The 12,305-nt window shown below is 42.3% G+C and overlaps 2 protein-coding genes across 4 annotated transcripts in view; both read right to left on the bottom strand.

Moving 5' to 3' along the window:
• LOC142198270 (cytochrome P450 2K1-like) overlaps nt 1-12,305 on the bottom strand; it is a 70,840-nt gene that overhangs the window by 20,509 nt on the left and 38,026 nt on the right. The window lies entirely within an intron of this gene.
• The window catches only part of LOC142198271 (cytochrome P450 2K1-like), a 38,507-nt gene that overhangs the window by 7,241 nt on the left and 18,961 nt on the right, over nt 1-12,305 (bottom strand). The window contains exons 1-6 of one of the 3 annotated variants that reach the window (XM_075269229.1): nt 9,220-9,401; nt 8,810-8,965; nt 7,534-7,730; nt 6,123-6,285; nt 5,429-5,578; nt 835-995 (exon numbers count right to left, since the gene is read on the bottom strand). In XM_075269229.1, coding sequence (XP_075125330.1) covers nt 835-995; nt 5,429-5,578; nt 6,123-6,285; nt 7,534-7,713 — 654 coding nt within the window. In that variant the 5' untranslated portion in view covers nt 7,714-7,730; nt 8,810-8,965; nt 9,220-9,401. Of the gene's footprint in view, nt 1-834; nt 996-5,428; nt 5,579-6,122; nt 6,286-7,533; nt 7,731-8,809; nt 8,966-9,219; nt 9,402-12,305 lie in introns of those variants that run through there. The other 2 variants (XM_075269228.1, XM_075269230.1) reach the window with 2 other exon arrangements.

Below are 12,305 nucleotides of genomic sequence, written 5' to 3' on the forward strand. Positions count from 1 at the left end.
GTCCGACCCACCGAATAAAGATAACAGGTCATTTTGGCTGCATAGTGAACATCGTAAAAATGAAGCACCCAAAAAGGTTGCCCTAACGCAGTTTTTCCCAAATTCCACCCCATTCTGATTTTTTTCTACATTCCCAGTACATTATATGGAATATTAAATAGTACAATTATAAAGTAAAATTTTCCCAGAAAATATTAAACAAATAAATAAAAATGAAGTCTTCATACGGCTCTGTGAATGGAAATGTAAAAAAAAAAAAAAAAAAAAAAAAAAAAAAGCTATGGCTTCTGGAAGACAGGGAGTAAAAAAATTAAAATCGGAAATTAAAAATTGCTGTGGCGTGAAGGGGTTAATTAAAATTCTATGTTTACCAAAAAGCACACGCGTTATTCAGATGTGTTTACAAAATGGCATAAACTGTAAAGAAGTCGCCCTGCGAGACGTGAGCCTTGTATTAGTTTCATTGGGCTATTTTTGATTGTAATTTGGAAACCCCAGAAAGTTTGTATTTTTTTTTATTTTTTTATGTAGATTGTGAGCCCCATATAGAGCTCACAATCTACATTTTTCCTATCAGTGTGTCTTTGGAGTATGGGAGGAAATCTATGTAAACACGCGGAGAACATACAAACTCCTTGCAGATGTCCTTGGCAGGATTTGAACCCAGGACTCCAGCGCTGCAAGGTTACAGTGCTAACCATTGAGCCAGTGTTCTACCCCTCTGAAAGTGTGTAAATTTCACCTAACCAATGTCACATTCCATGTCCTATGGATAGACCATCTATCATTTCCCGTGAGACCCCTTTACATATAATATGGAATGGAGCTGCTCACTTCAGCCATTGTTCCTCCAGATATTCGTACATTTTCATTAGTAATCTTTAACAACTTCAGAATTGTGGGGTCTTCATAGTCAAAGCGTTTACTCAGTAGGATGGAGATGATGATGTTGGCTACGGCAGCATTTATTATCATGGTGTTATTAAAGGGCTCTCCTAGAAATACACGAAAAGATACGGGTCATAGAGACATCCATTAACATGTAGCTACATTTTTGGAGGACTTTTCAGGTTAAGCTTGTAAAGTTGACAAGGTGAACAGTAGACCAATGGGTGCAATAAACAACATTGTCCATTATCTGTTGTATGTGCATTAAACAACTCTTCATTTACTTGAAGAATATTTGTTCGCCAATACACCAAGGTTTTGGAAACCTTAGTAAGTTGCAAACAATAAGCAGGTTCCGGCTGCAGGTCCCGGACTGTACTGTCTCATGTACTTGTTCTAGACCCGAGCACAGATTGTATCACATGCACTGTAGAGTAGTCTCCATGGACTATCATCTTCCAGCTCTCTCACAATGAGCACCATGGTCTCTCACGCTTGACTCACCACCAAACTCCATCATGACTGTTACGTTCAAGTCATTGCCTCAACTAACTACTGGTGTGAAATATGTCACTAATGAAAGCGAAAAAATAATAAATACAGGACCCTAAACTCTAGTTCTATAGGTGATATAGTGTCCAGCACCCTCACATCCCAACGAGTGTGAGCAATCATGAACCTGGTACAGCAGTCCCTGGTCGTAAAGCCCTACACATTAAACAGCCGAAACCAAACCCAAAACAGTGGATTATTAAACATGTAACATACTGAACAGAACAATAGGGTGTACTCAACATTAACCACTTACAAGCTTCTGTGTATGGAAAGAATATGCAAATCTGTCTTCCATGATGTAATTAGGAAGTCAGATGCTGCCTCTGTATTGCAAACCAATAGAGGGCGCTCACTGGAATGTGCAAGCCTATCTTCCCTGATGTAGTTGTCTTCCCAACTACATCAGGGAAGATAGGCTTGCACATTCCAATGAGCGCCCTCTATTGGTTTGCAATACAGAGGCAGCATCTGACTTCCTAATTACATCATGGAAGACAGATTTGCATATTCTTCCCATGGTCCTTTGCAAAGTGGAGTGCTAAAGGCTTAATGAGTCTCCACACACCTATATGGTGGTCTCTCCCTAAGGAGTGACAATATCCCCGTAAATCTTCTGTGTGTATACATGAGGAGTAATACTATTTTTCCCCATTGTACTGTGGCTTGCAAAAATATTCATACACCTTGAACTTTTCCACATTTTGTCCCCTTACACCCACAAACTGAAATGTATTTTATTGAGATTTTAAGTGCTAGACCAACCTAAAGTTGCAGATAATTGTTAAGTGGAAGGAAAATGACACACACTGTTTTTAAAATTTTAATCAAATAAAAATCAGAAAAGTTTGACATGCAAAAGTCCTCAGCCCCCTGTACTCTGATAACCCTAACTAAAATCCAGAGTGTACAATTACCTTCAGAAGTCACTTAATGAGTTAGTAGAGTCTGGCTGTGTATAATGTAGTCTCATTATACATACTGGTAAGAACTTTTTCACCAGCAACCGATTTCATAAAACGTAACTTTTACTGTACAATCATAAAAAAAAATGGGAGTTACATCACCATATGAGGAACACGAACATCGATAAACAGCTGACGCGTTTCAGGCCATGTGTATCATCATCCCTTACTCATAGCTTTCACAATAATGAATGTTTAGACCGGATATATAGGATTGGAGATGAGAACCACACCCATCCACCACAACTTAAGCCTTGATAACCCTTGATACCCATAATAATAATAATAATAATAATAATAATAATAATAATAATACCACCACCCTAACTTTGGGTTCTAAATGAATGATATAAAGTTCTAACCACTAATGAACATACATATATGAACTGATCACTGATAAAATATACATAAAGACTAATAGATGAAACTTAAACCCTGTCTAATGTTCAGTCCGTGTGGATCCCTGGTATCCAGTTTCCATATCCAGTGCGCTTCACGCTTCAGGGCTCTCCTGTCCCCTCCGCGCACTGGACATGGGACATGATCAATAACAAAATATCTGAATAATGTAGTGTCACCATGATGAATGGAAGAAAAATGTCGTGAAGCATTGGACATGTTTTCAATAGATGTTCGTCCAATATCAGCCAGATGTTCAGATATATGCACCTTAACTGGACGTATGGTGCATCCTACATAAAGAAGCAAACATCTGGTACATTCAATAACGTATATTACATATGAACTGTTGCAAGTATAATGATTCAAAATTTTATAGGACTTAGTGCCTTGCGAAGTGTTAAAAGTAGTAGTTTTTTTACAGTACTTGCAAAAAGCCGTTAGATTGTAACCATGTCATTTCTTTTGTTGTACCTGAATTGAATAGGCTAGGTGATAAAATGTCATTTAAGGATCTACCTTTCCTTGATACAAACCTGATGCCCTTATTAAGGATTTCTTTAGTTGTACTGTCAGTTTCCAATATTGGGAGATTAATTTTTATAACCTGGACAATCTCCAACCCTATATATCCGGTCTAAACATTCATTATTGTGATAGCTATGAGTAAGGGACGATGATACACATGTCCTGAAAAGCGTCAGCTGTTTATCGATGTTCATGTTCCTCATATGGTGATGTAACTCCCATTTTTTTATGATTGTACAGTAAAAGTTAAGTTTTATGAAATTGGTTGCTGGAGAAAAAAATCTTACCATTTAGGCTATTACCCCTACACAGTCAGGGGGTTTCCGTGAAACCAGGTGGTTCTCAAAAAACATTTGTTATACGTGCAGTGCAGCGGTGGGTTTTGGATATTATTCATTATACATACACCTGTACTGTGAAGGCCTCAGTGAGAGAACACTAGTGAACAAACAGCATAATGAAAACCAAGGAACTAACCATAGTAGCGTTATGGAGAAGTTTAAAGCAGGGTTAGGTTATAACGGCATATCCCAAGCTTTGATCATCCCAAAGAGCACTGTTCAATCCATCATGCAAAAGTGGGAACATTATTCTACAACTGCAGACCTACTGAGACATGGACGTCACCTAAATGGACAGATTGTGCAAGGAGAGCACTAGTTAGAGAAGCAGCCATGAGGCCCATGGTCACTCTGGAGGAGCTGCAGAAATCCACAGCTCAGGTGGGAGAATCTGTCCACAGGACAACTATAACTTGTAACTTCACAAATCTGGCCTTTATGGAAAAGTGACACAGCAAACATATGGAAGAAGGTGCTCTGGTCACATGAGACCAAATTTGAACTTTTTGGCCTAACTGCAAAGCCCTATGTGTGGTGGAAAAATAACCCTGCTCATCCCCAGGGGTGAACCTGCCTGTTTCGCCGCCCGAGGTGGACGACAGAAAGCCGCCCCTCCCCCCCCAGAGTGGAGGGAGGCATGGCGAAGCGAAGGGGGCGTGGCGGAGCGGCGTTAGCAGGCAGAAAGCAGGCACAGAGAGGATCTGCTCTCTGCCTGAGCATGAGGGGAGGCCGCTGGAGCAGCGCTGCTCCAGCGGCCTCCCCAATCCATCTCTCGGTGACTCTAAGCCAGTCCAGGACACCTTGTCCTGGACTGGCTTAGGTAAGCAAAAATGCCGCCCTCCCCGGGGCCCTGGCATAGCGCCGCCTGAAGCGGTCACTTCAGGTCGCCTCATGGGAGGTGCGGCACTGCTCATCCCCGTGAACACACTATCTCAACTGTGACACATAGGGGGCAGCATCATGCTGGGGGGAGACTTTTCTCCAGCAGGGATGGGATGCTGGTCAGAGTTGATTGGGAGATGGATGGAGCTAAATACAGGGCAATCCGGGAAAAAAAACCTGTTGGAGGTGGCAAAAGACTTGGGTCTGGGAAGGAGATTCACCTTCCAGCAGGACAATGACCTTAAACCTACAGCCAGAGCTCCAGTGGAACACTTTAGATCCAAGAATATTCATGTGTTAGAATGGCCCAGTCACAGTCCAGACCTAAATCCCATTGAGCATCTGTGGCAAGGCATCAAAACGTCTCCATCCAATCTGGCTGAGCTTGAACTATTTTGCAAAGAAGAATGGGCAAGAATCTCAGTCTCTAGATGTGCAAAGAGACAAAGCCCAAAAGACTTAAAGCAGCCAAAGGTGACTCTACAAAGTATTGATATAGGGGCTGAATACTTTTGCACCTCACAATTTTCAGATTTTTATTTGATTTGAATTTTGAAAACCATGTATCATTTTCCATCCACATCAAAATTATCTGCTACTTTGTTTCGGTCGATCACTGAAAAGCTCAATAAAATACAATTAAAGAGGACCTGTCATGATTTTTCCCTCTTACTCACTTAAAAGTAAGATAGAGTACATCATGGAAGTATACTGAGCAGTACTGATGGATGACGCACATACACCAATCCATATTTCATCAATGCCATTTTTACTGGCCCGTACCCCGCACCCACTCACGCCCATGTTGCCTTAGTATTTCCTAAATGTAAGATATGTGAATGACTATGAACGAGGTTGGATTGGACCACCTACCTTTGTAAGTTCTGAACTTCTGTACCAAAAAATCACTTTCTTCAGAAATCTTGTTTTCAATGCCTTTCTTCCCCATTCCAAAATCTCGAAGTGTGGACAGAGTGAACCGTCTCATCACTTTCCAGTTTTCACCATTCGCAAGAATAACTCCTGAGGGTGTTAGATTATGAGGGAAAAATAATGAGTCTTACAAGATGGTGACCAATATTTCTGGTCTATTAGAGCGCAGTGTCAAAAGCTCTCATTGCACATTTTAGAAGTAAGTCATGCTAAAGTTCCTTGGGGTGTGGACTAATGCGTTTTACCCAATACACTACTTTATAAATCTTGTTCCTCATCAGATACAACTAAATCTCTCTCCTCAGTGTCTATCATTGATTGCCCAAGTTACAGATCTGATCTCAGGACAGGTTTAAAACAAAGTCCCAGCTCCTGACCACACACTTTCTACTCTCCCTCTCTCTGATTTTAGACTTTAAGTCCTGATACCTTCTAGTAAAGTTTCTCAATCAGTGTCTTTATTATCTGTGTATGTAAATCCAGAGATAACTGTGAAGTTTACAACAAGCACCAGCATGCTGCTGGACTGAGATGAAAATCAGGAAGTGAAGGAGAGAGGAGACAGGAGGGCAGGTGAAATCCTGAGATGAGAGAACCTCTTTAAACCATTCAGCACTAACCATACGATCCTTACCGTGTCCTTTTACTATATCATCAAAAAGTGGTATTCCTGGTCTTCCTGAAAATTCCTCTGCATGATTGACAAGGGCGTCTTTTACTGCCTCGTATCCGCACAGCATAACAACTTTTACTTCTCCCAACTGTACTGTGTACACCGGTCCGTACTTCTTAGAGAGCTGCAAAAGTGAAGCAGGAGAATCTGTTAGTCTGACAGTTGGTGTCCATTTTCAAGATAATCTGATCACCTACAACCTGTTTATATATGTCCTGCATGAGGAATAGGTGTTAGGACTGTGCGGCATGTGCAGCCATGGTATCAGGGTCACAGCCTGTTCCACAGGAACTGCTCAGTCCAGCATGCATGGGGTTAATCCCTTGCAGCCGATGGGCGTGGTCGATCTGCTGACTGGCAGTGGTGTCAGCCTATTGGCACCTGGCTTGGGCACCTGGGCTGGCTGATCAGGACCGCCTTCCCTCCATTTAAGAAGGCAGTTTTGGGCTGTCCGGTGCTCTAGCCTCAAATTCCACATAGTCATAGTGCAAGACTTAGTACAAGACTTAGTTTTGGCAGCAAGCTGCCTAGTTAGGTAGGTAAGTAGTGAGAATTGCTTCTATTTATTTTAAATTGTGGGTACCCTTTCCCTTAGCTAGTTTTCTGGGAATCTCCTACCTTAGACAGGCTGATACCTGTGGTGCTCCATAGAAGGTGGCTTAGGTGGGTGCGGCCCAGTAAGCTACTGGGAGCACACAGTCAAATTTGTGTTTGTTTTGCAGTGCAGTATCTGCAAGACTTTATAATTCATTAGCGGCTGCTCTGAAACTACAAGAGCTTTCACTGAGAAGCTATCAGAGAAGCACTCAGTTGGTGGTGTAGCCCGACAGTGACGTTAACTGTTGGGCCTTGTTCACACCAGGGTGCCCTGCAGTTCAGAGTCAAGTTGGGCTCCGCAGGATATTATTATTTAGTTTTTTTAATATATCCTGCTGACTGTAACAATAGGGTTGAGCAATCAGGATTGGAAAAGATCACATCCCAATTGGCGATCGAGCAAATTTCATGATCGGGATCGGCTGGAAAATGATCAGAAATCGCATTTTGAATTGTCAAGATCAGCTCAACGCTAAAAGTGACTTTTCCCATAGAGAAGCATTGAGCGATTGGGGTTGGGAAAGATCGGATCTCGATCGGCGATCAAGCAAATTTCACGATCAGGATCGGCTGGAAAATGATCGGAAATCGGATTTTAAAATCGATCCTGAAATCTCAAGATCGGCTCAACACTATTGAGGAACCCTGCTCAGAGCCACAAAAGACCCACAAAAAATGACATAAAATGGTCAATCCCTTTAAATATTCACTCTATGTAGTACAGGTTTCAAGGGGACAGAACCCTTCATGATACAATAACCATACAATCTGCTACCTGATGAAGGGTTTGATATGGTCGGTCCAGGTCTAGCATGTGCAGGTTCCCAATGATGGGCAGTGGTCTAGGTCCAGGGGGCAGCTTAGAATGAGAATTTTTCTGTCTATAGAAAAATAGGGCAATAAGAAGGCCTAAAAGGATAGACAGGACCAACACGGTGGGATCGGTGATGATCATGGTGCCAGGAGAGGTTTCTGTGGAAAGACAAATATGAACACGGTTTATCAATGATATCAAGAAATTATATCTCACAATTAACATAGTCTATTTCATCAATTAATAAGCAGTACAAGAAGAACACACAACATCCTAGGAAGGAAGGAATTCCCATGGGACTTCCCACTAAAGGGAATCTGTCACTAGAACCCAGCATATCAACTCAGCCCCAGATAGATAGGTTAGGGTCACCTGAGTCAGTATGGTGTATCCCCCTTCCTCCATTACTGAGATATTCCTGTTTATGTCAATATGAAAATGAACTCCTTGAAGCAATAAGGGTGTGGCCGTTGCTCCAAAGAGGTCATACTTACAAAGACAGCGATATCGCAGCAATGGAGGGTACGACAAGGTCCAAGACATTAGGGGGCCTGGTGGGTCCCTGATGTGTGTTTGTTTTTTAGGGGGCTGGGAGAGCCCCATGTCAAACGTTGGCGGTTCCTAGTTACGCCACTGATTCTCATGTACATTAAAATAACTTGGAGATCTTGACTTTCAATTCTACAACTCTGTTATATAATTATAACTATGAATACTATTATATGAACACAAAGGCCCAGTATTATGGTCATGGGAGCAGGGGGACTACGCACGAATAATATGAAAACCAAATCCCAAAGACACAAAATCCTCTTTGTTTGCACAAAGATCAAGAATTCTATAGAGACTGCAGATATAACTTATATAACACCCCACCCCATTGGATTTCATCCAGAAATGATTTCATCATCTTTCAATTCCCTAAGGAACAGGTAGAAAGTCTAGCTGACAATCATTTACTTTCTTAAAGAGAGACTGTCTTATAACTCAATAGTTCAGGGGAATGCAAGAAACCTTGTAACATATCTTATCAGATGGAAATGCTACCGATTCCTCTTATCAACTCTCGCCTGATTCCTAAATTGCCCAGTTCACTGCTCTAATTCCCTTCTTAGAGCTACTAGTTTGGCTTAAGGCCACTCTTAAGGACATTGACCAAGTGGCCTCCCTGGTCTGCAACTTTTATCTCCTGGACAAAGATCTGGACTTTTCTGCAGGGAGACCACCAGGTTGTTACCTCTTAGAGTGTCCCAAATATTGGTGACAGCGGACCAGGCAGGTGAGGGACTATGGTGCAGACCACCAAGTGGTCAGTGCTGGCGTAGCTTTCACAGAGTGGGTAAACAGTCAAGAGGTCTTGGCAGGTAGCAGAGGTTCAGTGGTCAGGAACAAGCTGGAGTCAGAAACAGGTAGTCAGAAGAGAGTAGTAGCAGAGACAAAGTCAGTGACCAAGCTGAAGTCAAACACCATAAGTTATCCGGTATACAGTATAGCTTAGCTGGAGTCTATTAATTTAGGAACCTAATACCGCATACCAGGGTGTGTCCAGTAAGATTGACTGGTGAAGAATTACTTATAGATAGGTCGCTCCGTCTTCTACAACAGTCTCTGGTTTGGCTGATATGAGTTTATATAACAAAAACTTACCGTGCTGCTCAGCAATGTCTGTGTATTGTCGCCTCCAAGACGTTCCACTTTTTAATTCCTCCTGGTTGCCTCCTCACCTTGTTGTCACTATTGTTCTGGATCCCTTTAGTAATCCAAGAAGACGTTCACGAAATACCAGAAGACTCTTCTCACAAATACTATGAGCAGCAAAAACAGTCAGAACATAGTGTAACAACAAGAACTGAGCTATGAACTGTGCGCCTCGCCAAGTTCCATCCCAATCTTGGGTTTCTTCCAGGACATACAAGTCATGTGTAGTTTAACAATTCAGTTTGACATTTCACCAAAGAATGTGAAGGAAGCAAATTTAGGTGAAGATGGTGAGGATGCAGAATTTTTGTTGGTGGAATTGAATAAAGATGTGACCACTGATAAAATTCTTTTTGGCATAATCTATAGACCCCCCAATATAACCGAGGAGTTAGAGCAGTCTTTCTCAAAGTGGGCGATAACGCCCCCTTGTGGGCGCTGGAGGCCTATAGAAGGGCAGTAAAGGGCACAGAGAAGATTGGGGGGCATTGAAGCGGTTTAGGGGGCGATGGCTAATTTAAAGGGGTGGTATCATAACAATGATCCTATCTATACTGCTTGTTAATATGGATTTAAGACTTTTCCTAAATACACTGCTTCAGCAAAACTGCTTTGTTTGTCCACTATCTTACTTTATTCTCTTCATTATGGACACTAGCACCTGGCCCCCTGCTCATTGCTGAGGGAGCCACATGACGTAGCTCCCTGCTGTGTGGGGGCTGAGTGTACGGAGCCAGCCTGTGTCTGCACCACACATACACATCACATACACATCACCTAGCTCCCTGCTGTGAGATAGAGGGGGGGGGGGGGAATAAGTGCTGCTTTCTTATATAAAGCAGTCTAAATCCTACTGGGCTAAAGGACCTGGTCTCTCTGTTCACTAGGATAAAGCTTTATTATATAGAGCAGGCTGCTAGTGGGCAGAGGAGCCAGGTCCTTTAGGAAACTCCGTACAAGGTAAATCCAAGTCTACAGGACCTTTTGATTACATCACAGGCCCTTCAGTCATCCCATAGGATCATGCTATGTGGTGGGCGGAGCTCATGCTAATTTGGGGGCGTGGCTAATTGACACGAGCAAACAGGAAGAAAGAAGATTTTTAGGCAGCTTAGAAGGCAGATCAAGCTTCATGAGGCTACCCCTTTAAAATTGTTTTTTTGCTTTTAACACAAACTTTACCGCTTTTACCGCTTTACCAAATTTTGGCTACAAAAGCCAATCCCGCAATTGTACCCTGGATTGTGGCCCATCGTTCAACGATTTTTGATAGCATTCCCATCATCGTATTTGTGTGAACGTGGATTTAGTGCTGTGGCAACGTTGCTAACTAAAAAGAGAAATCGGTTGCAGATTACCGAACGCGGTGACTTACGGCTGTTTTTGAGTAAATTCGAGCCTGATATTAACAAACTTGTTAAAAATCATCAAATTCATCCTTCACATTAGATTAGTTTTAAAATTAAAATGGAAATGTTTGTTTTAATAACATGAATAAAAGTTTTCCTAAAATTACAAAATGGTGTTTTACATTACCCTCATCAGAAAGTCTTATTTTCACATGACACACATAATTTAATTATTAACATAATGGCTGCGATTGTGATTCTTAAGATGTAGTAAAGTAAAAAAAATTGGGGGGGGGGCTAGAAAATAATTAATTTTCGAAGTGGGCGGTAGACAAAATAAGTTTGAGAACCTCTGAGTTAGAGGGTCAGTTGTATAATCAAATTGAGTGAGCAGCACAGGCAGGTACAGTGGTCTTCATGGGAGTTTTTTTTTTTTAATTACGGCAGCACTGTGGCCAAACAAAGACAAGATCTACAAGGAGTTGTATGTTCCCTCTATGATTTCCTCCCATACTCCAAAGACCTAATGATAGAGAATGTATACTGTGTGCCCTATATGGGACAGTTATTCAAAATGTCTGTCTGTAAACTGTTGCAGAATTTCATTAACTTGTTGCAGGATAATTTTATGGTCCAGCTTGTAGAAGATCTAACTAGAGGGGGCGCTCTACTGGATCTGATCATCTCTAATAATACAGGATCAAGAAAAAGTAGAGCTACCAGATGGATTCAGGGTTGGGTCCTCTGTTATAAGTGGTGTATCCCAGGGTTCAGTGCTGGGTCCTTTTTTATGTGGTGTACCCCAGGGGTCAGTGCTGGGTCCTCTAGTATAAGTGGTGTACCCCAGGGATCAGTGCTATGTCCTCTGTTATATATGGTGTACCCCAGGAGTCAGTCCTGGGTCCTCTGGTAAAAGTGGTGTACCCCAGGGATCAGTGCTAGGTCTTCTGGTATAAGTGGTGTACCCCAGGGGTCAGTGCTGGGTCCGCCATTGTAAGTGGTGTACCCCAGGGATCAGTGCTGGATTCTCTGTTATAAGTGGTGTTATAAGTGGTGTATTCCATGGGTCAATGCTGGGTCCTCTGTTATAAGTGGTGTACCCCAGGGGCCAGTGCTGGATCCTCTGTTATAAGTGGTGTTATAAGTGGTGTATTCCATGGGTCAGTGCTGGGTCCGCTATTATAAGTGATGTACCCCAGGGAACAGTGCTGGATTCTCTGTTATATGTGGTGTATTCTGGGGTCGGTGCCGGGTCCGCCATTATAAGTGATGTACCCCAGGGTCCAGTTCTGGGTCCTCTGTTATAAGTGATGTACGCCATGGATCAGTGCTGGATTCTCTGTTATATGTGGTGTATTCCAGGGGTTGGTGCCGGGTCCGCCATTATAAGTGATGTACACCATGGATCAGTACTGGATCCTCTGTTATATGTGGTATATTACAGGGGCCAGCGCCGGGTCTGCCATTATAAGTGGTGTACCCCAGGGTTAATCTTATTTATTTATGATATAGAAGATGGGATTATTAGCACTGTCTCTATTTATGCAGATGACACAAGCTATGCAGTACACTGCAGTCTATGGAGGATGGGAGTAGGTTACAAGCAGACTTGGACAGATAGTGTTTGGACAACCACGTGGCAAATGATATAAAATAATAAAATGTGGTAGAAATGGTTTATTGTTT

This window comes from Leptodactylus fuscus, chromosome 3 (assembly GCF_031893055.1).
Source record: "Leptodactylus fuscus isolate aLepFus1 chromosome 3, aLepFus1.hap2, whole genome shotgun sequence".
Taxonomy (NCBI): domain Eukaryota; kingdom Metazoa; phylum Chordata; class Amphibia; order Anura; family Leptodactylidae; genus Leptodactylus; species Leptodactylus fuscus.